This window comes from Harpia harpyja, chromosome 6, assembly GCF_026419915.1.
Source record: "Harpia harpyja isolate bHarHar1 chromosome 6, bHarHar1 primary haplotype, whole genome shotgun sequence".
NCBI classification, from domain to species: domain Eukaryota; kingdom Metazoa; phylum Chordata; class Aves; order Accipitriformes; family Accipitridae; genus Harpia; species Harpia harpyja.
The window spans coordinates 17,742,537-17,768,608 of record NC_068945.1 but is presented as its reverse complement, the minus strand read 5'-3'; the positions used below and the strand labels follow the sequence as shown (position 1 = coordinate 17,768,608).

The following is a 26,072-nucleotide window of genomic DNA, read 5'->3' as shown; positions in this document are numbered from 1 at the left end:
GCTGCCTACAACTGCAGTGGCCAGCCCCATTGCTAAGCAAATTGCTAGTATTTGTCGGTGCTGGGCTTTGATGCTTGCTTTGGACAGATGTGAATTCAAGGGCAAGGCAAACAGAAAACAGAAGCCCACCTTATGTTTGAGCACAAGGCAAAGGGTCCTTACTTCGTTTCCAGAGAGGGAAATATGAAAGGATGTGCCCCCCTCTCCCTGCTCCCTTGCAGAAATGGCAGCCTCCCATCCAGTGCAGCAGGATCCCTAGACCTGTTGCTGCCTGGGGTGCCAGTGGGCAAGGCCTTCCGTACTTAGTCCAGCAGCCAGGATACCAGTGCAGGGACAGAATGGCTGGGGTCATGTTGTTCCTCTCTTCCTGTCATCTCCCCAGGTCATATTGTCTTCCCCTGCTTCCAGAGTAATTAGTATTGGAAAGATGCCAGAGGTGATTTAGACTTCTCACAGCTGTCATTCCACGCTTTCAGTTGTACCTAGATCAGTTACTGATGGTTTTATCTGCAGCTTACGTAGTGTTACAAAAAGGAAGAGAAGAAGGAAGCAGATGACATGACATGACTGTGAGCTGAGGCTCATGCCTCAGTCTTGCTTTGAATACAAAACCAGTTTGCACTTAAACTCAGATCTTCTGTGAGCTCAGTCCTTCATCCTGTTAGTACTGGGCCAGCAAGGCATGGTGAGGGCCAAGTTGTGTCTGTCTGGGGATAAGGATGCAGTCAGTAAAACTCATCCTTTGGATCTGCTAATAAGCTCATACTCACCACATGAATGATGTAGTGAATCCTCTGTTAATTCAGGACTGATTTTATCAGCTCTCCCAGTCCTGCACTTCACCTTTTTTTGGCTTTCCCACAAGTGCAAACACACATATAAACACTACAGTCTGCACTTGCACTCTGCCCTGTGAAATGCTGACAATGTAGAGTTTAGCTCATAGTTCAGCCAAAACCTCAGTGAAAGTAGTTCAAGTTCATCCTTTTTTCTTCAATCCCATCATCCACCATCATCTTCACACTATCCCACTTGTCCTCCATCAGTCACTCACTGGAACGAGGTGTTCTAACATTGTCCTGTAGCATGTTAGTCAAGGCCCAGCTGCAGAGGAAGAGTGAGGGGATTACCAGGAAGTATAAATACTAGACTACAGAAGAGAAATTACCATACATACTTGCTTTGTTGAAGCCTGTTGAGATGCCACTTAGCTGTGTGTTTATGTATTTACAAGTGTGTTTGTTGTTACCAGCTCAGGAAGGAGTAAATCCTCCTTCTACTTGTTCTTAATATCTTGCCTCAACATTTAAAATCAGAATTTTTTACCTTTCAAAACTGAGAGTCTTTCTTGTCTTGGGTAGTTTTCATTTCACTGCTGGCTGACACCTGAAAAACTCCGATATCAGGAAGGAAGACACTTTGGGATTCAGAGTGCTTTTTAAAAGACACTGAACAAACCCAGCCTCCACTAACTTCTGTGGAAGCTGATATTTCTCACTAGCTCCTATGATCAAACCAGCATTTTCTGCATTTAAAAATTAACTTTTCTTTCCTTTTTCTGAATGGTTTCTCCCTTCCCTGAGAGTATTTCCTAAGGTGACCAAGGAGGGAAGGAGCATAGTAACACTCTGAGACAAGGGATGATGCTTGACATTACCAGAGCACTGCTGAGCAGGAAGACATATTGCTGGAACACTGTATTTGCCGTGATGAGCTTGCCCTAAAGGCCATCAGAAGTGGGTCTGCAAGGGAAGGGCACCCCCAGTTTGTATGGCTGGCACTCTAGGAAGAGGCATGATCATGTTACAGCTGTGAGGAGGCTCACAGTACTGATGCTTCAGCCAGCCATGCCCAAAGGCTGTTGAAATCAACTTCTGTTGAAATCAGGGGCACGGCAGTGCAGGAAAAAGCTAATTCAGTGTTAGAAGTTCCTCTGACAGTCATTACAGACTAATCAGTGTAGAAACTGGAGTAACAGAAAGCCATCAGAAGTCAATTAGCAAAAGATAACGTCTCCTGTTTCTGTGTCTTTCAGATCGAAATGTTAGAGCACAAATATGGCGGTCACCTGGTATCTCGCAGGGCAGCCTGCACCATCCAGACTGCTTTCCGGCAGTACCAACTCAGCAAGAACTTCGAGAAGATCCGCAACTCACTGCTGGAGAGCCGCATGCCACGCCGCATCTCTCTGAGGAAAGTCCGGGTCCAGAACTCAGAGAGCTTCTCCGCTGAGAAAGCCCTGGTGGAGGGATACAACTTTGTGGGCATCCCATTGGTGAGGTCCCCGTCTTTGCCAGCCACCATCAGTGGGGCTCTGACCGAGCTGGAAGACTCCTTCACAGAACAAGTTCAGTCCCTGGCCAAGTCTATTGATGATGCCCTCAGCACCTGGAGCCTGAAGACCATGTGCTCACTGCAAGATGGGGGCTCATACCAGATAAGGGAGACCTTCAGTGCTAGCTCAATGCAGCCAAACCAAGACTTAGAAGCTGAGCTGCAGGACAAGGAGAAGGCGGAAGGGCTCCTGCCAGATACCCTACCCAAGAGCAGCAGCACTCTCATGATGGCTTTTCGAGATGTCACAGTCCAGATCGACAATAAGAACATCTCTGTTTCATCGTCTACCTCGGTGTCCATGGCAAACTGCCTCAGCAGCAATGCCCAGGCTGGGCTCTCTCAAGCTACCAAGGCTGAAGAAAGCCCAGGAGAAGGGGAGGGAGAAGCCAGTGAACCATCGGCTGCCCCAGAGAGCTTACCTGAGTCCAGAGCTTTCCAGAACAGCCACACTTCCACCGAGGTGAATGTCAGTACTAATGGCACGGGTGACAGCGGTGCTGAGCCTGGGCAGATGGCAGTGCAGAAGCTCCAGTTTGATGCTAGCAATGAGACAGGGCAAAGCAAAGGCTCTGAGTCTGAGAATGCAGACAACTCGGAGCAGCTGAGCAGCAGCAGCACCTCCACTTCAGCCAAGTCAGCCTCTGAGGTGTCCTCGAAAGAAGCACTGCAGGCCATGATTCTCAGCCTCCCAAGGTACCACTGCGAGAACCCAGCTAGCTGCAAGTCCCCCACACTTTCCACAGACACCATGAGGAAGCGCCTCTACCGCATTGGGCTGAACCTCTTTAACATGTAAGTGACTTCCTCTTTTGTGTTTCCCAGCCTATTTCACGCCTCACAGGAACAGATGATGGCAGGCTCTTGGTCTAGATCCATCTCTGGCGAAGTTCTTTCTTATTCAAGGGCATCTGGGTATGCAATGCAGACCACAGGTTGGCTGCCCAGAAGCTTTTTCCCTAAAGTCCTCCAAGTGCTGTCCTGATCTTCTGCCCAACAGAGGAACAAGCCCAGTGCCCCATGAGTAGTGCCCACGCTCTCCTGAATTCTAAACCTTCAGTCCCAGTTGCTGTCCATTTGGCATCCACCAGCTGAGCCTGCGATCTAGGCTCCTGCTCTACTCTGTTGCAAAGGAACAAGCATAGCTGGGATTGTAAACCCAGCCCTGGTTACTTAACATGGGGCATTTCCAAGTAAAGAGAGAGGTATAGTTGAGCTTAGCTAGCCCAGTATGAGTGCTCTGGCTGTCATTTTCCTGCTGGTATTTGGGTGGATATTCACCTGACAGACCAGGTTTAGTCATCTCAGTCTCTCACACATCTGAGTGATATCCTATGAAAAGGCTGTAGGTGTGAAAGCAAAAACAGAGCAGCCTAGAGATTACCATCAGAAGAGGTTAACTCAAGGGGTGACACATAGTCTATTTTGGATTGGCAGAAAGCAGCTGAGCTCCTATAAGGAGCTTTAGATTTGCTCATTGCCTTTCGATGAGAGTTTTCTCATCAAAACAAGCCATGAGAAATACTGGTTTTTGCTCCGTCATAACACTCTCATCTTATGCTGTCTTGGTTTCCATTTGAGTCCCCTGATGAAGATGCTGGGGATATAATGCACCCATACTAGAAGAATGTTTTGCCACACATTGGCATAGGCCTTTTGGTCAGTGCAAGCACTAAAGATTGTGCAGTCCTAGGCAGAAGCTTTGCACAGACAAGGGGGCAATGCACATGATTTATATATGTGTAGTATGGAGGCTGTGGACTCCAGGAGCAGGAACCTGGAAGAGGGGTTTTCAGGGCTGGGCTGAGAGCACATCCAGAACTGAAGTGATGTTAGAGCAGAGAGATGTGGGACTCTTACAGAACTGAGGCGGCCATTTTACTAGCTTTGAGATCAGGTTGTGAAGAGGTGAGTCCATGTGTACGTATCAAAGTCAGGCTCTGGGCACACACAGATTTGCCTGATGAACACAAGCAGGCTGGAATGGGAGAAGGTGGGCACCAGACACAGGTGGGGGGTCATTATGATAGAGATAGCTCCAGGTCCACAAGGGTATTCTGGTGTTTGTGTTGGGATAGGTGTACATCTGGAGGGGGACGTGGGGCTCACGTCTCTGCTACTGTTTCAGTATTCTCAGCCATGCTTGGCAGGAGTCCCTCCACCCAATGTGGTTTCCTCTGGTTCCTGCACAGTTGACATGAGCACTGATGTGAAGATAAAGCAGGAGGGAAAATGCTTTTTCACAGTCTCTCCTTCTCCCCCAATCTGCCTGGCACACATTCATATGACGTATTAGCAGCGCCAGGTCTGTTTTGGGGAAGCAGCTCTGCTGTCTTCCTTCATTCAGTGACCTGGGTTCACTGCATCTTGCAGGTCCCTGTGGGATAGAAGACTTTCTGTGGAGCTCCGAAACACAACTTTCTAGCCAGGCCTCCCCTGCTCCCTTGAAACTAGCTGCTGAAATAATGTGTGGTAACCTGTAAGGCTCAGTTTTCTTGACAAAACGTTGGAGGACAGGGAGGGAGGGAGGGAACTGATGTGTTAGCACTGGGGTAGCTCTGGGGAGTGAAGCCTTTTTTTTATGCTCTGAGTGGGACCTAAGGGACACCTGGCTCCCCTTGTGACACCGTAGCGCACCTCCATCCAAGGGGCTGGGAAGGCCATTCAGCTTTCTGGAGTTATTTGGTTGTTGGTTTCCCTGTCAATTTCTAGCAAGGAGCCAGTTTACCGTTGTAGGATTTACAATGTGGGCACCAATCCATAGGGCATGGAGCTGAGGCCATGTGTGCGTGTGCGCGCATCCTTTTTGCTGACCACTCCCCTGGACCAAGAGCTGAAAGCCCGCAGTTGCTAGCAGCACCTGCCATAGTCTATCTGGCCTTGCACTGTGTTTTCAGAAAGCAGCGCTCTGGCTTGGAGCAGGCCCCTGGGAACACACTGATGCTGCGCTGCTGTGGCACTTTCCCCATCCCCACTCCACAGTGAGGGGGTGGAATCCCTGGAACGGAGAATACTTCATTATGCAGCGCTGCTGTAATAACTCAGTGTGTGTGGGCAGCTGGCTGCGTGGGCAGAGGGAAAGCCAGCAGGACGTGAGGAATCCCGCAGCATTTGCTGGCCATGCTTAACACCCCTGCAACACTAAAGAAAATAGCAGGGACCAGGCTCAGGAGAGATGGAAGCGAAGTTGTCTGCTGCACATCTGGGTAAAAGCTGTATGCTGCAGTACATGGGATGTGCAGGCGTTCAGTGGCAGAGATGCTGTACTGCTAATCAGGATTTTGTGAAGAACAAATTGAATCTCGGGAAAAACTAATGAAAGGCTGCTGTTCATGGAAGAATAGTGTGTGCAAGTATATTTGCGTTATAGTCTAGGCAGTGCAGGACGGCTGTCACAGCTGGACTGTTTTATCCTACATCCTCTTGAATTGTGTGCGCCATCTCTACTGGAATCTGAACATCCATGCCAGTGTGTGAGCTGCATTTTTCTGGCCATATTCAGCTCCCAGCTCCTCTGGAGTGAATCCAAAGTCAGTGCAGTGGCTTTGGAGTCACACCAGTGTATCTGAGATCATCCTCATGCTGTGAACATCATACTGTCCCTTGCCAAATACCAAAGTGTGCAGGTGGAGGTGCATTTTATGAATCTCTGTTGCTTAGCTTGACTTTAGTCCTGACCATATGACCTTTGCACTTAGCAGAGAACTTTGCCTGTGCTCTTCAAAGGTGAACCAGGAGATCTGTGTGATAATACAGAAGGTGCACTGTTGCTTTTCCCTGAAGAAGGCCCGTGTTTTTCAATATCAGATCTTGCAGCTTTCCAGTTCACAAATTTCATGGGCTGACTTTTTCTCCCAGCCACTCTCCCCAGGGATGCCACACTGCCCAGGATATTTTCTTTGTGACATTACAGAGTAAGCAGAACTATTTCAAGCCCATCTACTTTTTGTATACCCATGAGGGCCCTGTAGCGAGCAGGCCATTCTCCTGAATGCTGATCCCCTTATAGCTAGACATATGTTGCTCACCCACATCCTTCACCACCTGACAGTGTCACAGTCTGTGCCTGTGCATATCATGCATTCACGTGCTCTGAAATCTCATCCTATCTTTTCCTCACCCCAGGAAACTGCCTGAGCAAATTCACTCCTTGAGCTTTGACAAAGATCTCTGAATTTGGGTTAATGATGGAAGCATGGCATCCTTTCATGAAGAAGCTACCCTCTTACCTCTCCCCACTCACCAGCTCAGAGAACCAAAGGAATGTGGAAATCTTCCTGGCACTGCACTAATTCCTTTCAGCAAGAGTGCATCATGACAGACACCCTTCAGTGGGGCAGACTGAAATATAGAAGGAAAACCTCCTGCACAATACACATACACACACTCATTCCTGTCACCACATGGGCTCACAGCCACTCCCAGGATACATAGAAGCATGTGTGCTTATGAGAGACATGAGGAGAAAGCCAAAATACACAGACACATGGGCTCTGATGAGCATATATGGTGCAAGAGAAATCTGCATGTACAGGACATGGACACACACAAACGTGTGCTTGTTGAGACATGCGCTATCCCCAAGAGCTGCATATGTGGGCACAGACACTGGCACACTAACAAGCAGAAAATCACTCCCACAACCAGGCAGTCAGGCCCACTCAGCACCAGACCTGTTCTCAGAGAGGCACTCACAGCCACAGAGGGAGAAAAACCCTCCGTCTGGGAGCTGCATGCAGCTCTCTCCCAGCTCTGACAAGGCATTCTCCAGGTGTGTGCTCTCATCCACCCACACACAGAGATTTCTGCCTGAGGGGGTAAATCAGCAGAGGAGGGAAGAACAGCACAGCTAAAGGTGGGGAAAGCAGAGGAAGAGATAGGCAAATCTGAGCATGGGATTTCTGTTCAGGCAGCCAGCACTAGGCTCAGGTGAGGAAGGTAGAAAGTGTCACTCAACACTGAGCACTAAAAATGTGTGAAAAAGAGAACTACTTTTTTTACAGAAAAAGTGCCCACCTTTGGTTATCCCCCTTTGTGTCTTGAGCCTCATTTGCCCATAGCCTGTGGCAGCAATGTCTCCTAAGTCTCTTCACAGCCACGTTTTTTCCCTTTGCCTTTGTCTGCCCTACAGAGGTTGCAACCCCAGCTCCCCTAAAGCAAAGGGCCGTGTGCCCAGCTCTCACCGCCGGTCCTTGGGGACAGCTCTCTGTGGGTTGCATTTGGAGCAGCTGAACGTACTAATATTTCCTGTGCTGTCTGTGTGGGACACACAGTCTAATCATGTCCTCACAGGGACCCTAAACAAACCAAGCTGGGGCAGGGAGGATACAAAAGCCTTTGACCCTGGAGCGGATGGATGGCAGAAGAGAGTCACTGATGAGGCTGTTATTGTGCAGCAGGATCCTTTGCGGCAGTGGGATGGCACTTGTGATCGCCAGGTGACAGCAGGTGCTGCAAGTGACACAGCAGGTCCCATGCCATCCTTTTGTCCTCAGTGGCAACTGGGGGGGAGTCCTCCAAGTCGCTTTTCCTGGCCCTCACCAGTCCCATCCCTGCCACACACATGAACTCATGCACATACTGAGGGCTGCATTGCTGCAAGCCATGAGGTGGGACAGAGGCAATAATGCCTCAGAGAGATCATGCAAACTCACCGTGTCTCTGTCCTTCCCTTTCAGAAACCCAGACAAAGGGATCCAGTTCCTGATCTCCCGAGGCTTCATCCCGGACACCCCCATTGGGGTGGCACACTTCCTGCTCCAGCGGAAGGGCCTCAGCCGCCAGATGATTGGGGAGTTCCTGGGCAACAGCAAGAAGCAGTTCAACAGGGACGTCCTGGAGTAAGTGTGGAAACCTCTTCCCCTCCTCCCTGCTCTGTAAAAGGGTTGCCAGCCCCCTCTGCCTCTGACTGCACCAGCAAGCACCCCATCCTCCATGCCCCTCCATCCGTGCTCTGCAGAACTTCACCATTCCCACTCCCTATCTGGCACCTCTCAGTACACTTCCCAGCAATGTGTTTCCCCCTTAATGTCAGCAGCCCTTTCATTTCAGTCTCTCCTCAGAGGGCCTGTGATCATCTAGCAGGAGCTCAGCACCATCGGGTGGTAGAACTAGTGATGCTGGGAGGTTTTGTGGCTGGGAAACTCTGTGACTGGGGTCTTGCCCCATCCAGATAAAGCACCTCTGATGCTTTCTGGGAAGTACTAAAAGAAGCAGAGGAGGAAAAATAGCTGCTCCTTGCTGCAAGACCAGCAGGGAGCAGTGAATCCTGTCTCCACACCTGGTTCTCTTTCTGTCCAGTTTTGAGATGGGTGGCCTTTTCAGTTTGTCCAGCTGCACTACGGGGATAATAAGAGGCGAGTTGGTCCTGTTTGTGGTAATGAAGAGGCCTGCATGAGGAAGCATGCTACTAAAAGTTTATCGTTACCACTGCAGTCACAGAGCACTGAGGAACATCCCCACTCCAAAAACTTCAATGGGCTGAGCTGTCCCTTTTCTGAACAAGATCTCAGGTTTCCTCCCTGCTTCTGTTCAGTGGCTGCCTTTGCTGGATTGCTCCCTTGAATTCTCTCACCATGACCCTCTCCTGGTCACACAAGCCATGTATCTCTCAGCAAACACCTCTCTTCTCTTTCAAGTCTTGCAGTTTTGGCTGCAAAATCCTGTGAATGTACCTATACTACCTCAGTGCCTGCCTGTTGCTCTGCCTTCCACATTGTAACCATTGCTAACCTGTCAGCCCCCAGCATCTCAGGAGCAGGGTCTGGAGTGCTGGGAAGAAAAGCATCTTACCTGTTGTTCTGAGCGTTGTCCAAGATGACAGGCTTTCTGCAAAGATAGGCCTGGGGAACTGAGATGAGCCTTTGTTTCCTGCTTGGTCCTGATCTACTTCAGATGAGGGAAAAGGAGAAAGCACAGCGCTCTGTATGATAAAAAGGGGACATCAGGAACAGGGGACACCACCTTGAGAACCGCTAGAGTGAAAGCAGAGCAAGTTTGCACCAGAGCGTGAATGTGAGGGCTGCCATGCAGGGTGATGTGACCTGTGTAGTCAGGGCGCAACAAGCTCATTCAGAGACCCATTTCAAGGGATGACCAGCACTCAGCTGGGTCTTTCTTTTATTAGGCAGAAGCACAGTTCTTAGTGAGAGCTGCCTTTCCATTAGGCAGGAAATCCTTTGCACTGGATCCTTTATTATATTCTCCCATTTTCCAAAATGTTCTCTATATCCCTTGAATTTTGCAGTGCTTTCTCTTGAACCAAGCCAAACAGAAACCCTAAATCCAATACACACACCATTTCTACTCCAGGGAAAGACTGGAGGATGCCAGTTCAAGTGACAAATCTGGGCCCAGATTTCAAAATTCATTCCTACTGCACTTGCTGCTGCTTATTGCTGCAGGTACCTGGCCTTTGGTCCAACTCTTTTTTTAATATACTGTATGGGTATTGATTTGGCCAGCAACAAGACACATGTTCTCTCCAGTCTCTTCATGCTGAGAGATACAATTAAAAGTAATTGCCTCTTTTTCTTCAGCAAGCGATTTGTGGGCTGCTTCCCCTGACAGATACTCTGCTGAAGTCCAAACCTAGCCTCTGCACAGACAGGGAAATATTGCAATAGCAATAGGCTGGCACTTCCTTATAGTCCTAAATTTGGCATCATCCCTGCAAATGAGCATGTTCTTCTGCCTCACATGTGACTACAAACTCTGTGTCAGCTGGGAACAGGCCCTATTGCAAAGCTTGGTGTCTGCCTCCCAGCTTCAGTGCCCAGGAGCTGCTATGTTGTGGTTGCCTGTCTTGTCTCTGCATGTTGCAGGAGGGCCATTAAAGCAGGTGGCCTTACTCCATCATGCTGATTACTCTCAGTTTCCACTGCACCTCTCAATGTAGTGCTCCAAATGTTCAATGAAGGAGTGACCCTGCCATCCTATTCACAGACGTATAAAGCAAGGCTCAAGATGGGAACTGAGCTGTTGAAGCTATGTGTACATGGACATATCTTAGACATGGGCTGTGTGTACATGGACATATATCAAGCAACTAAGTCTAAATTCCGGGTTCAAACCTATGTCTGATCTCTCCAGGCAACAGATGATGTTCTTGGACTAACAATCTGTGCTGCCATCCCATCTTCACAATAAATTGCTGATTGGTCTTCCTTAAAGGCAAAGATAAAAGTAGACAAAATGTTCTGAAACAGGAATGAAAAAACACACATTCAGCTGGTTGTATCTGTGCAGTTTGCAGGTACTTTCACTCTCCTCCTGTGTCAGTTCTGAGCTTGGGGATAGCAATGGTTAGTGGGTTTTGCAAGCAAATTTTCATCAACTGCTTGTGAGAGCTGGCTGGGCAATGGCTGCACACCCAGCAGTGTGACATACATGGAAACAAGGCATTGCCAGGAGAAATTCTGGCCCAGGATTATCATCCTGGATATTTTTCCTGTCCATGCTGCAGGAAGAAGAGGGCTGGCAGTGTAGTACAGTGTGCTGGCTTTTCCAGTGCACTATAGCTCAAGGGCTGGTCACAACTTCTGAGCTGTTTGTGTGGGAGCAAGAGGCAGCTCAAAGACCTTTTGGCATTTTAGAGCTGTCTAAGGCCTAGTCTGGTTCTCATTCCCAATCCAACGCCAATCAGAATAGCTCGGGAACATGGGCACAGGTTCGGAGAATGGACTCTGCAAGGGCTATCTCACAGTCCCCACATCTACACACACCTAGCAAGCCAGTGTTAGGGTACACATGGTATTCCCTGGAGAGCAGGTGGCAGACAGGATAGCTCCTACAATAGCTTCTGCACAATTTGCCCAATGCCACAGTAATTTTTGTGACCCAAGTGGGCAGAAGAAGAATAGGCATTGCTAGTCCTGGCAAGCTCAAATGCCCAGGCAGGATGGCCATGAGCAGGCAGTGGTTGTTGGACAGACTCTGACCACCTGCAGTGAGCACGACGGTATGCAGGGGGAGATGTCTCTGCTCTTTCACATCCCAGACCTGGCCCTGGAGCCTTCTGGCCCATCCTCTCCCTCCTGAAAGCAATTTCAATTATTGATGCCACTTGCTGTGTTAGTTTAGCTTTTGCTCGATGTCAAAACTTGTGTTAGAATTGTGTATTGTAAGCATTGTTTCTATTGCAGCCAGGTTGAATTAACCCAACTGCATGAATAAATAATAGGACAGCTTTTAAAACATCTGCAAAAGTGTCAGCCTCCCTTGTGCATTTGGAGGTGGGGCAGAGCTGCCCAGGTTACACGCTAGCCAGAGGAACAAGGGAGAGAGCAGGGGATTTTCAACAGTATTTGACTATAATTGGCACACATCCTTTGGTAACACTAAACTGCTCAGGCCTGTCTGTTTAGGGAGATGCAGTACATCATTTTCTCTTGCAGAAAAGGCTTCAATCTTTAAAAGTAGGATTTATCTCACCTATTGTTAGCCACCACCAAGTTTAGTGTCTTCTATCAATTTATGAATTCCTTTAGTCAATGGAGAGACACAGGTACCTCAAGAGTATTGTTTTTCTCAATGTGCTAGGCTGGACATCTAGCTTTTAGGCATTTTATGGTACATGGAATAAATCCCATCTGTAACCAATTTTGAGCATCCCATAGTAACAACCAGTCAAAGTGATCCAGCACCCCACAGTAAGATCCAGCCTCTTCTGCTGGGAATCTGCTTCCACAACCTGCCCCGCAGCCAGCTGGAGGAGCTACTGGGGACCTACCCCAGAGTTTCAATGTTTACCAGTCCAGGGAATACAGCTGTAAAGAGGTAGCCTGGGCCATTAAAACACTGATCTGGTGCTGAGCAGTTTTGTAGAAAAATCATTTTGTTACTTTGAAAAAGTCAGGCCCAAGGCATTAACACATATTTTTAATAGGAGACATCATCATTCTTGCATCCTTTCTTCATTCCTTTCTTTTGTATTACATGCTCAGATGTATTGTTTATTTCTTTTTGTGCACTCTTCATTCTGTGTTTATTTGTTGCTTTTGTTCTCCTTCATTCATACGTCCCTTCCTTTTAGTTAATTCTTCCCCTCCACCTGTTTCTGACTCAGGAATTTCTTCCATTTACAGTTCATTCATGAACAAGATAATGTGAGTGATGCCATGAATGGAGTTGGCTGTGCTGCTGGTACTGGATAGTTTGTGTTCAGGTCACAGGACTTGGAAGTGCAGAAGTGGCTGTCCTGGTGCATTTGCTGCCAGAGGACAAAGGGGCAGGGATTCAAGCAGAGGAGACATTGTGCTGAGTCAGGGGCTGGTTAGTGTTAGACTGTAAGTTGTTGTTAGACACACTCTCCCTGTGGGTGAGCAGCTCTTCTGTCTGTCAAGTGTGTATTGTCTTCTCTTTCTCTCATGGGAAGTCAGGGAGAGAAAAGCTGCTCTTAGGAGTGTAAGTGCAGAGCGGGGAGCCCAGCGAAGAGGCTGTCTCTCAAAGAAGTGTCCTCTTGGACTGGCAGAGTGAACTTGACAGGTTAGCCCAAACTAGCCTCCTTTTGCCTTCTCACTGAGGACATTACAGAAGATCAACAGGGGTCTTGCATTACAGGAGGGTTTGAGCAGCACAGTGCTGCAGCTTGTGCTGTGGAGCAACAGATAATGATGTGATGGAAACAGGACAGAGGGAAGAATGTGTTAGGCAGTTCTGACCTCCTGCTGCAAGCAGAGCTGTGGCACAGATCAAACTTGTGAACAAGAGCAGCTTCTCCATGCCAGGCTTGCAAAGACTGAAGGTGCAGCTTGAACCTGCCTAGGTGCCCAGGGAAACAGTGGTTTCCTTTGTCCCTTGGGGGACAAGGGCTCCCAGCGTCCCTTGGAGGGGAAGATGAAGGCTGGACAGAACCCTCCCCTGCATGGCCAACGTGCCTAGAGTGGGAACAGCTCTCCACCTTGCAAGGCAGCTCTGGTGCAAGGCATGGTACACTAGGCAATTTCTTGCTTAGGAAGGAGTGGATGCCCAAGTGAGTAGCCATGTGACCTGCCAATGACCCTGGGAGGACAAGTAGGCATGATGCAGCCCCAGAAAAAAAACAGGCAATACGTGTAGTGCAGCATCCCCCAGAAAGGGAAGACTGGTGTGGTCCATGGTCTCCATTGTAGAGACTACCCTCGCACAAGGAGGGCATAGAGGGCAGGATTGGGCCACACGCCTGTGCCCACTGGTGCAAGGAATCAGTGAGTCCTGCTCACTCTTGTTTCTGTGAGCCTCAGTTAATGTGCAGGGCAGCCTCCTCCCAGGGAGCTGAGCTCTTCCTCTGCAGTCCACCCTAAGCCTTGTTCATCTTCAGAAAGCTTATAGGGTTAGGGAAGCTGAGATGAGGGATGTTTTTTATTAATATCTTTGTGCCTTGTGGTTTTAAACTTTCCACCTGGCTGCCTCCCCCCTTGCTCCCTCCCTGCGCATGGGCTGCAGGTTCATTACAGACACTTTTAGTTGCAGCCCAGCTCCTGCTGCATTGTCACCTGAGTGGAAAAGCTAGAAAATAGGTCATTATGCTTGGGTGAACAGATCCCAGCCCCACACGATACAGCTGCTTCTTGCCTTCACTGAACCCTTTCACCACAAGGCTTTTTTGCCATGCTTAGCCCTGTGCTAAATCCTCACAGCTCTGATGCCACTATGCCCACCCCCTTTTGGGGGGATCTATGCCCTGCAGCCTAGGAGGCAGTATGGCCACCACAGAGGTAATAGCTGAGCAAAATGATCCAACTAGGAGCCCACCCTTTGGTCCTGGCAGCTGGCATGCAATTCTTTGTAGTTGGCAGGTGCCTGTCTGCCACGTGCCTCGGGACAGACCAAGCTCCCCATGTATACAGGTGGCACAAGAGCCTGCAAACTCCACCACCTTGTTTGTGAGGCAGGGTGTCCGCACTTCTCCTGCTCACTTCAGCAACATGATCCAAACATCCAAAGTCCTGTCCCTGCGGGTACTGGGCTAAATGCATCTCTGGATGCACTGTGAGCTCAATTCAGTGGCTTGGTACAAGTCTGTGAGAAGGAAGGAGTTGAAACAAGAGAAGTTTTTATAAAGTCATTACTCTGCCCCTGCTTCATTATCCTTCAGACATGCTGGTGGTCCTGGAATAGGCATCTCACAGGCATTCTGCTGTTTGTGGAAAAATGAACTCAGCACTGGTTTTGGCACATGCACATAAGCTGCTGGTTTATTCCTTGGATGCAGAGAGCCTTCCGCTCTCAGCTCAACCTTTGCCTTTACATTGGCTAATCCAGTTCTGGGGAGAGACACTCCCCTTATGCATGCGGTTACACTGCCTTTCACATTGCAGCTCTGCAGGCTGATGAGATCAATGTGCTTTTTGCAGTATACTTGACAAGGTATCTTATGTCAGCTTCCAGGGTCTCTACCTTGCAAAGAAAAGACTTCCTTGCTCTGTTTTCACAAAGAAAAGTTGCATTGCATTTCAGGGGAGCTCTGACATAGGCACCACTGTGCATTTGGAAAGTTAATGGGAGTCTGTACAGGAATCTGAGGTCAGGCAAGACAGCAAAACTTGTAGCCACCTAGAAGAGGAGCAGGAACATGGCAGCCCCATGGCACAAAGCTCTTTGGCTCTTTGAATGGACTTTGCTGTGTCAAATTTACTCACAAAAAATATCAGACAGCTATGATCCGCCATTCTTTCTGTCTGTCTAGCAGCAGAAAGTAGCAGCGTACCTGATGGCTCCTCTAGGAGCTATTCCTCAGGCCTTTGGCACAGGCTTTGTCAGATAAATCAAATGCAAGCTCAGGCTGACTTTGCTTGAGTCAAACTTTCTTCCTAACCTGTCCTTTCTGCCTGGTCAACTTTTCTCAGGAAGCAGGACAGGGAGCACCCTTCTTTGGGCTGAGAGACAAATGGAAGGGAGTCCCAGGAGTTCATCTTAGAATTTACAAAGTAAACCTGCATCTGTCAGTCCGTGAAAGAAACTCTCAAAGGAGAAGCTGAGCATAACTCATGTAGCAATGCCTGTTTGAGTTTGAAAAGAGCTATAAACAGCTGCCTTGTCCTACTTGTGCTAATAAAGACTTGATGCTTTCTGTATCAAGGGCATTGACTTTATTATTTGAGATTTGTACACAGAGGGGAGGATGTGTTAGAGCAGCCTGTGTGGAGGGGAAAGGATTGATCAATGAGGGAGGGAGCAAAAGATACATGATTTAATGCTGGTGGATTGGGGTTACTAGGGTGACCTCAGCAGGTCTCACTGGTGTGTGCAAGGACTCTGCTTTCACATGTCTGGAAGCAGACAATAGCAGCAAAATCACTGGGGTCAGTGTTGAGAAACATCACACATTGGAAAGGATTAAAAAGTAATAACAGAAGTCCAACTGCAGAGGTGGTTGCAGCTGTGAACACAGTAACAACCAACCAGAGAAAAACTTTTCTTACTATCAAAGATAAATTCCAAGAAGCAGAATGCCTTGATGTCAACGCAAGGGACTTGTGAGTATAAGTATGAGAAAAATAAAAATAACAAAGGAAAGAGGCAGTGGAGGAAGTTTTTGCTGTTGCCAGAAACCATTTGTGAGTGTTTCTGCAGTCCACCTCTTGGAGAGGAATAAAAAGATTTCATGTAAGATTTTCTATGAGAGCAGCCCCATTGTTTCTCTGCCCTTGCTCCTCACCAGTTGTTCCTACATTTTGATTATATGGAGTTTGTGCAGGGAAAGAGCCCACATTTCCTAGTTGAGGTTGTAGCGACTCCAACCTTTGAAGGTACTGAACACTATGGTCAGCCAGAGCTCTTGGTAAGTTATTCTGTGTGATTTACTCCAGTTAAGCAATGATATCTCAACTCTTGAATCAATAGGGGAATGGAGGAATGGAGAGAGGTCTTTGAGCATTTGAACCCTGTCCCTCACCCATTTGAGACATCATGCAATAGATTTTTATTCTAGCAAGGCTGCACATGGCATTCAACAGCCTAGCTCACAAAACACCTCCCAACAGCCTACAGCAAACTGCAGCACTGTAGAAAATACCAACAGACACATCTCCAGTTTATCACAGAAAGGAAGAAGAAGGAACTGATGACAGCACATCCCTTTATTAACAGAGGTTTGTTTGGTAAAATTTCCAGATACTCCTAGGAAATGGAAGGATCCAGAAGAGACCTAATCCCCTCCCCCTCTATTTTCCTCATACAGTCCCAGACAACCTGTCTTGGGGAGAATTTCCTCCTAACCTTAAATTTGGGGTCAGTTTATCCTTTACAACATGAGAAAGCAAACCAAACACAATACAGAGGATGAAATAAAAGTGGGGGGAGAGATAGAATTAGCATCCAAGGTATATAAATATGAAGTCCTTGAATTTTTAATATACTTGTAATGTCAAGGTGGTGCCATGTGACTGAAGATGAGCAAATTAGTAACTTTGTATTTAAGAAAGGCTTAAAGAAAATGGGATTTTGGCACCTGTGAATTTCTTGGTCTGTCAGATAGAATGTCAGCTTTGAGAATTTATTTATGGGAAAGAATAATGGCAGACAGGAAGGTAAATGGTACATACCAAAGCCAGTGGAGAGTAGATTAATTCAGTGTCTGTCTTTGTTCAAATAACTGGTTTTCTAGACAAGGCACATGCAGAAGGTAATTCTAGACTTCAACAAAGCATTTGACATGAGAAATTGTTACTTGAGAGTGGAGAAATTAGCAGAGGAATCATAAACAGGGGAGAGAATTGGCTGATGCAGACATTAGTGCCTACATACTCTGCTGAAATGGGAAGTTGGGCCTAAGGGAGGTTATGAGCAGTTTTCTGAGTCTAGTCTTGTGATTAATGCTTGCAGTAATGACCTGGACACAAAAGGTAGGAATATGGTAGCAAAATGTGCTGAAGCCACATGGGGAAGGTGGTGTCATTACAAATGACCAAAATAGCATGCAGTAAGAATAAGAAGAACTAGATTATTTGACTAATGCAGACAGCAAGAACTGTAGTAGTAGGTTTTGGAGACTAACAGTAGGACTTCTATAAGCTAAAAATGCTTCAGCAGGAAACAAGAGAGGTGGCATCCCCTTCTGTGGGTATCTAAATTGGCTATGAATTACCAGTGTGCAATGCATCACTGTGAAAGGAAAAGTGATACCAGATGTATGAGGTAAAGGATTTCCAGCAGATAACAGGGAAGCATGGCACTGAAGTATGGTGGAAATGGAAAAGATTGTGTGGAATGGGTAGAAGTGTATAAAGTGAATAGGGGTTTGGACAGAGTGAATTGTTGGGGACTCCTGCTGTTTGTCTACATGGGCAGAGTTTTACCCAGCCTTGATGTTACAAGCCAGCTGATGTTGCAATGTTAATTCTGTGCAACAGCTTCCATTTCCTATTTTCTCTGAGCTGGCTCTGGTCTTTAAAGACATAATGAACGTTGTTGCTGCAGTGGTTGAGTGGGAGTGAAGAGTGGTGAAGAATGGGGATGTATACTGGACAGAATGGAAGGTGAGGAGAGGACAAGTGCAGGAACAGCCCAGTGAATAGAGCTAAGAGAAGGATGGATAAGCGGGTAGTGAACAGGTGGATGTGCTGAGAGAGAGGGAGGAATGGACAATATGTGAAGGATTACCACATGATAGGAAAGGCAGAAGTAGATGGATCTGTATCTATATTGATATTGGTTTGATAGAGGTGTCTAAATATCTATGTCAATATAGATGTCTAGATATCTGTATCTGTATAGGTACAGATAAATATCAATACATATATATTTTTTCTCTGTATATGTGTATGTAAACATATATGCTGTATATGGTATGATATGATGTATATATATGTCATGGTGTATATACATACACACGCATATATATATATGGTTAGGCACAAGAATTGCTCATCTGCTGTAGAATGCAGGAATGACTTGTCTGAAATTACTGCCCATTTTAAGTATAATCTGGGCAGCTGTAGTGATGTCTCAGGGCCTCTCCCATGGTATTTCCTTTGGGGACTGAGCCTTGGCACGGCAGTGAAGGACCCTGCCTGGCGTCCTCCACGGTGGGAGGTGCTGATGAAGGCTGTGTCCCCCTCCCACAGCTGCGTGGTGGACGAGATGGACTTCTCAGGCATGGAGCTGGATGAAGCCCTGCGGAAATTCCAGGCCCACATCCGTGTGCAGGGGGAGGCGCAGAAGGTCGAGCGGCTAATTGAGGCTTTCAGGTAAGAGAATGAGCCCTGCAGCCCCGCTGCTGCAACCAGGTGGAAGCAGAGAACACACCCAAGGCAGAAAACATGCAGCAGCCATGGAGTGAATGGCCAGGGACCTCCCTTCCAAAGAAGGTGATCATGGTGGGGCTTCTGAATCACGGAGTCCTCTGTACCACTGCTGCGGCAGAGCCATGTTTTCGTCAGATGTTCAGTGGCAGGAAGGGTACCAAGGGCCAGAGTGAGGCCAGTCCTGACATGTCTGCCAGCAAGGGACTCCCTGTTCATTGGTGACTCACGGGAAGAGCAGCACTGGGGACTGCAGGGGTGCTGGGTTGCTCCTTTGGTGCATCCAGAGCAGTGCTTTGCCCTTAGCAAGGCAGGCTGGAGTAGACACCTCCTATATTACCTTTACATAGTGACACCAGCCTGAGTAGTCCTCTAGTCTCACTTGCTCTTTGGGTTCTTGAGGACAAGAAGGCTGAAGTTTCAGTGGTCTACTTCAGCCATTGGTGGGTAAATTTGCCTTCAGAGAGCAGTCAGTTCCTTCTCATTTGTGTGAGAGGTGGAGTTAAAGGAGGAATTTGATCCACTTGTGATGAAGCCATTGCCACCCTGGAGCAGAGGACTCCCGTGTTCCGTGTTAAGTGTGTGCATCCCTCCTGCTGCAGCCAGAGGTACTGCATGTGTAACCCAGATGTGGTCCAGCAGTTTCACAACCCGGACACCATCTTCATCTTGGCCTTTGCAATCATCCTCCTCAATACGGACATGTACAGCCCCAACATCAAGCCTGACAGGAAGATGATGCTGGAGGACTTCATTCGCAATCTGAGAGGTGAGGGTCCTGCTTTGATTTTTTTGCCCTCTTTCTGCTCTAAATTCTGCCTAGGTGAAGGCAGCAAAAACCTAGTAGAGCTGCCTTTCTCCTGGGCTGCTGTTGCTCCCTGTGAGCCAGACATGGAGGGCCCTTTGAGGTGTCTTCTAGGATGCTGGGGAAGGGGAAAATTTAACCTTTGTCTTCTGCAGAAATTTGTCCAGCCTTCTCAGAAACCAACCATTTTCCTTGAGAGATGGTTTCATCTTTTAATAGATCTCGCTGCTTGGAAGCAATCCATTGTATTACATTTTCCTATTGTTCAGCTCCATCCTTCTTAGACCCTGCTGGATTGTGCTAAACAAGCCCTTCCCCTCCTTGCTGCTTTGAATACATGAACACATTTTCCTTCTGTTCAGGCTAAATCTTCCCCTTCTTAATTGCTTGCAATTACTTATAGTAACTGTAGGTGTGACAGAGTTCATGCATACATTACCTCTTCGCAATTTCTGATACATCAGTTCCCCAAATCAATTTTCTTCTCTTTTTCAAGGTCAGTCCTTCCCATCTTGGTAATAGGTTGCTAAAAGCACTTTTTCAGATGTGGTCACAACATACTCATATATAGAGCCGCTGCCGCCTCCTTATTTTCAGATCTGCTAATGCAGTTTGGTATTGTTTGGCCTTTTTGACATCATGTCTAGACAAATCCTTGTCTAATTTCCAAGCCATGTTCACTCCTAAGGTCATCCAAGGTCAGCCATCTTCCAAGTGTCTCTTACTGCACATCTGCAATTCAGATGAAGCTCCCTCAAAGTTTTTCCAGTGTAAATCCCTGTCTAGATTTTGAACTTTTGTGGTTTCCTTTGACTTGTTTCTTTGTCCTGACTGCTGTTGAGAAAGTGTCATCTCGGCCTCCCACACCTTCCCCAATTTGTCATCCACTTCAGACTGGTATAATGTGACACTGAGGCCCTCTTTCAAGTTATTTCCTGAGATACTGAACGGGGCTGATACCTGCCATCATCCCCTTTTGTATTACAGATAATAGCACTAACTCAAAAGTTTTTTTTATGTTAACTTACACTTAGAGTTGCTTGAAAATCTGCCAGTTCACATCACAATGAATTTGGCCAACGTGAGGATCACTCACCTCCAGTGTGTAACACACCACAGCTCACTAGAGTGAGTGAATGTCACCCCATTACAGACAAGGGGAGACAGTTCATTCCAGACTCACCTGCAGGCCAGTGCCCAGGTCAGTAGCTTCACCAGCCTGTGTTTGAAAAAAGACAGAGTATTCAGGCTACATTTGCAAGGACTTGGATGAGGGAGCCAGGAGATGACAGTACCTCTCCATGCCTCAGCAGTTCCTCACCTGCATCACTCAGGGTAGTACATCTCAGACCAGGGAGCTGGAGGGAAAGCAGAGAAAATCAATATAAAATGACTGAAGGAATTCAAGAAAGAGGAAAGACTGGCAGTTTAATTTGTGGTGTTTGGCTTAGGGAAGGGTGAAACAAGACTTTTCTGCCAGGCTCTGCAAGGGTCAGACAGCAAAATTTGGAGAGTTATCTAAGAAGATGTAAAAGAGGAAAGGGACAGGGCCAAGACAGAGGTATTGCAGACAGAGTAATAGGAAAGTATCACTCCTAGGAGACATCACAGAAGGAAAATGGAGGAGGCCACCAAGCAAGCAGGAGAGCTGACACTTGTATTGGCAGGAGGAGCAGCTGAATCCCATCATAGATCTCCTCCACATCTAGCACTTCTGATGATATGAAATCAATGCAGGGGTTGCTGCTGAGTGGCCCACGATATATGAATGTGAAATTGTGGCTATAAAACCTTAGGGAACACATGGAAAGGAGCCACCATGCAGAGCAATGGAATAATGAAATCTTCTGCATTGGCCTCAGAAATGTCAGTCTCTTCTGCTGGTGCATTAGGTGTGTTAGAGAAAGAAAGAAGACAGCCTAAAGTGAAGCATTACTTTTTCCCTTCAGCCTTCCCAGCACTGCACAGTGCAGAGGCAGTAGTTGCCTGTCAGGGACCCCCAGTTCTTCCCTTTCTTTTTCTCCTTGCCTAGCCTGCCCAACATTTTCTGTGTTTGGCAGGGGTGGATGATGGTGCTGACATCCCACGGGAGCTGGTGGTGGGGATCTACGAGAGGATCCAGCAGAAAGAACTAAAATCCAATGAGGACCATGTGACTTATGTCACCAAAGTGGAGAAGTCCATAGTTGGAATGAAAACGGTGAGCACCCATAACCCCGCTGCCACCCACTCACCCCTCTCACCCCCACCTCCCTCACTGCCCTCTTTTCAGCCTTTTTCCTCTATGCCCCTCCTCCTCTTCTGTAATACTTTCCTTGCTTGTCTTGATGGATTCACTCCTTTTTCTCCAAACACTTTCTTCCTTGCTATCATCTCATTCATTCCTAATTTTGGGGGATCTTGGCCAGAGTTTACAGTATCTGGTGTGGTAATTGTTTGCCCAAGAATCTCATTGCAGTTCTGCCTGCCAATGCAGGTCCTGCCTGCCAATGCTCCAGTGATAGCTCTGCGGTGTTTCAAACTTTCAGAACTTGTGAGGGCATAGGAAGCAGAAGGCAAAGTGATAGAGAACAATTTTACCCATCTGTCTCTAATGAGTTCCCTAAGGATTGCTGGCTTTAAGAGACCCTCAAATGCAGAGACAGCTTCTTTAGCAGTAACCAATCTGTAATGCAAAAACATATATACTGTTTACCCAAAATGAGCAGAATAATTTCTTAAAGCCCAGGAAACCTGCAGATGTCCAGTGGCATAAGAGAGGATGAGCAGTCACCCAGTGATTGGAAGCCAGAGGTTTATGAAGATAGGATGTGTGAGCAAAAGCGTTGCCTATAGCCTGTCCCAGTCCTTTGGTTTATCCAGATCACAGAGGCATAGCTCGCTCTGCTATTGCACCAGGAGGAAAAGTGATGGTGAGGAGTGGTGGTGAGGAGACGATTTGAGTGGGCAGAGCGGGCAGAATTGGCATGTGCTACTGTCACTGGGCAGGGCTGTGCAGACTGAGTGTGGGGGAGACCCACAGTGGCACCTCCCTCAGCCTCTGCATGCTCTTATCGGTCTTCTGCAGGTTCTGTCCGTGCCCCATCGCCGGCTGGTCTGCTGCAGCCGCTTGTACGAAGTGACTGATGTGAACAAAGTGCAGAAGCAGGCAGCTCACCAGAGGGAAGTTTTTCTCTTCAATGACCTGCTGGTGGTGAGTGTGCTCTGGCAATTAGGCACTGCAATGATAAAACTTGCCCTGATTTCTTTATAGAAATCTAAAATCAGTCCACAACATCCATTTCCCCCCTGTCCTAAGGACAGACCATCTCCTGGTCCATCAACATTGTAAGACACAGCTCTGGATCCTTCACTGTTAAAAACCTACCAAATCTAAAACTCCTCTAACCCTTGAAAAAACAAACTGTCACATCCCACAGTCATCCAAGTAATGTCATTGCTCTCTCTCATGCCTTTGCCAGCAGGGAGGTTCATCTCATGAAAGGCAGGTTCATTTCTTTGTCTGTTTGTACTATAATAGACAGTGGCCTCCCATGCACTTTAAATCTTTCCTGCCAGACACTTTAAAACCACTGCCTTCTAACATTGCAAAGGCTGTAGGAGAGTAGGTATTACTCACTGGAGCCCCATATGTGTATAGCACTTTTAAAAGTGTTCTGCCCTGGCAACCTTGCAACTGGGTTCAGACAGGTACAAGGGAAGGCAGAGGTGCACTGAGACTGGGAGGAGGCCAAACAAGATGGAAGTTCTGCTGAATTTAATGGCAAAATGAAACTGTGGATGTTGCAAAGGTAAGGCTAAAACCAAATCCTTTCGTAGGAGCAGAGGACGAGGGCTTTCCCCACCAATTCCTCTGCACCCATTTGTACAGTTGTGAACCTGGGGAGAGGGTCTGCTCCTTGCTATCCTTCTACTCCATGGGATAAATCAGGTCTATAAGAAGTAGTGCTGAGGGAGTGAGGGCAGCACAGCATTCACATATACTCTTGTTCCCAGCTCTGAGGTATTTCTGACAGGCTTCCCTTTGCCTTTTGATCTGGCCCTCGGTGAAGAGAATTGCAAAGTCAGAAATGCGGGCATCAAAAAGCCAGCACCCCTGGGAGACAGGGAGCTGAGCGGGCCCCAGGGCTATGCATACAGAATTTCAGAATTGTTGTTACAAGTGCAGCATGCCAGGCAGCTTTCTGGGCAAAGAGCCTGTCAGTCACCAAGAGTTACTCCCATGTACAATTAACAGAGCTTGCAAAAAGCTTTTTTGCTTTGAGCAGTTTGCATTGTTCTTGCCTCACTGTTCCGCAGCACCCTGCCCAATGATGCATCTCTCCCTCCAACAGATCCTCAAGCTTTGCCCCAAGAAGAAAAGCTCCTCAACGTACACATTTTGCAAGTCAGTCGTCCTGCTAGGGATGCAGTTCCATCTGTTTGAGAATGAATGTAAGTTCATTGCTCCTTGGTTGCCTGGAGGGGTTTGGCAGGGAAAAGGAGAAGGAGGGAGGGGGCTGTGTCACCCAGTGTGAGTTTGCATCAGAAGAGAGATTCCATCGGGGTTACAAGTGTAGGGGAGAAAACTGAGGCTTGGTGCTGAGGAGATCACTGTGCAGTTACAGTGTGATGAGAAGAGGCTCCTGGTACCTCTTGCTAGGTCTGAGCACCTGCAGAAGGGCTGAACTTAAGCTCATTGAAGGATCTGGCTTGTCATGGTGGCAGGGAGAGCACTAGTGGGGAGGAATGAGGGAATCAATCCCTGGATACATCTCACTGAGCCCTCAGGAGCCAACTGTAGGTGGAGAACCTTGCTGACAAAACTGCTGCTGCCAGCTTTAGCCCCTCTCCCCTCATGCCCAAAGTCACAATTCCCACCTCTACCTTTGACATTGATAAAGGCTCAGGTGCTGCTGCTGCCTCCCTGCACTCTGCCATGCTGTGCTGTGCTGAAAGCTTCCCAAGACAGAAGCAGAGCCCTTGGAACAGCACCCACCAAAGCATGGCAAGAGGCCAGCCCTAGCCAGCCTGACCTTGATGGTCTGGGAATAGAGCCATGATGTGTCATGATTGAGGCTGGTTGTGTGGTGGAGGAGTTCCAGAAACAGGCAGGCTTCCTGCTGGTGCAGGCAGAGGGGCTGCACAGCAGTCCCAGGCAAGCATGGCTGATGCCCACTGGGGTTTTTGTGAGCACCTGCAGAACATGCTGCAAGGAAGGACGACTGTAGCAGCATTGTGGCTATACCAAGTTTTTTACATCCTCCCTCTACCCTATTGGCAGGATGAGTCACTCTCTCAATACCCTACCCTCTGCAGCACGCAGAGCTTTCACATCCCTGTATGTACAAAAGAGTCGTTCATAACTGAGCATCCCCAGGAGGCACCATCAGAGCTGGGATCAGCTTTCAGGGGTATCATGACTATTCTGTGAGTGCCCAAGGATCTTCTGGCAAAGACATCCTGTTGTGTATCCCCTGCAGAGACAGAAAAGCAGATGTCCTAAAAGGCTTGTGATCTGAACAGATGAGACAGACACAGGGTGGGAAAAGGGGCCTGGGACACAAACGGGGGAGCTGAGGGCTGGCAGCAAATAGCAGGTTGGTCCTTTGACTTGTTTGGTAAAGATTGATAAAGGAAGCGAATGGGGAAGGCAGGCAGATGCAGGAGCAATGGAGGAGAATAGAAAGCAGGACAGCAGAAGAGAGAAACTAAATGTAGAGGAAGCTGAGGTGGAAGGAGAAAAGGGATTGAAACCACTGGCCTTTGAGCAAAAGGTAGAGACAGTCCAGTCACAAGTGTAGCAAGTTCTCTGCATGCTCTCGTTCTCCTGCTTCTGTTGGCTGAATCTCCAGCCACCACCCCCTTGCACCCAACCTGATCTTTAAAACACAAAGCCTTTTGTTGTGATATTTTCACTCTCTGGGCATGTCCTTTCATTTACATTCCTGTGTGTTTTGCCTGTTGGGGAGTACTAAGCAGAGACCTACAAACCTACGTCTTTTCTCCTTGTAGTTCTCTCTGCACAGCACAATGAGCTCCCCACCCATGCTGTGCTAACACCCCTGCAATGTTCTCTGCTGATGGACTTAGAGACTGGGGAGAAGTCCTGCCACTGTGGATGTTAATGGCTGTTCTGGCTTTGACTCCAGGAGCCAAGCTCTCCTGCTGCATCTCCCACAGGAGAAAAAGTGATGTTGGCCTCCTATATATACTGTTTACTCCTCCACAGGTGCAGAAGGGCTTTACAGTCCTACCCCTGTGCTCAGGTTCCCAGAGCCAATGTTGCACTAAGTGTAACTAAGAGCTAGAGTTTTCTGGTTTTGGCAGCGCTGTGGTGCTGGTGGCACTTGGCTTGCTGCTGCAGCTTGGCTATTCTGTTCCCTTGGAGGGCTACAATGCTGCAGGTCCCCACAGTTTGCCGTGTGACAAACTCTAGGTATGCCATTCCTTTGGACTCATGTTGGATACTCTCTGTCCTGCAGAGGTACTAAAGCGGCCAACTACTCCAGCATGAATGCCTAATGCCTCTTTATTTTGTTGACATATCTTTACAGATTACCCCCATGGCATCACCCTGGTGACTCCAGTTTCAGGCTCAGAGAAGAAACAAGTACTACACTTCTGTGCTCTGGGTGCTGAGGAAATGCAGAAGTTTGTGGAAGATCTGAAAGAGTCAATAGCAGAAGTGACAGAGCTGGAACAGATACGAATTGAATGTAAGGGCCTCT

At 47.8% G+C, this 26,072-nt stretch overlaps 1 protein-coding gene across 5 annotated transcripts in view; it reads left to right on the top strand.

Moving 5' to 3' along the window:
• Positions 1-26,072, top strand: part of IQSEC3 (IQ motif and Sec7 domain ArfGEF 3) — a 109,791-nt gene that overhangs the window by 73,446 nt on the left and 10,273 nt on the right. For all 5 annotated transcript variants that reach the window (XM_052790291.1, XM_052790295.1, XM_052790294.1 and 2 more), the window contains 8 exons: positions 2,036-3,129; positions 8,013-8,174; positions 18,381-18,503; positions 19,160-19,326; positions 21,423-21,562; positions 22,430-22,555; positions 23,697-23,796; positions 25,899-26,060. In XM_052790291.1, coding sequence (XP_052646251.1) covers positions 2,036-3,129; positions 8,013-8,174; positions 18,381-18,503; positions 19,160-19,326; positions 21,423-21,562; positions 22,430-22,555; positions 23,697-23,796; positions 25,899-26,060 — 2,074 coding nt within the window. The remainder of the gene's footprint in view (positions 1-2,035; positions 3,130-8,012; positions 8,175-18,380; positions 18,504-19,159; positions 19,327-21,422; positions 21,563-22,429; positions 22,556-23,696; positions 23,797-25,898; positions 26,061-26,072) is intronic.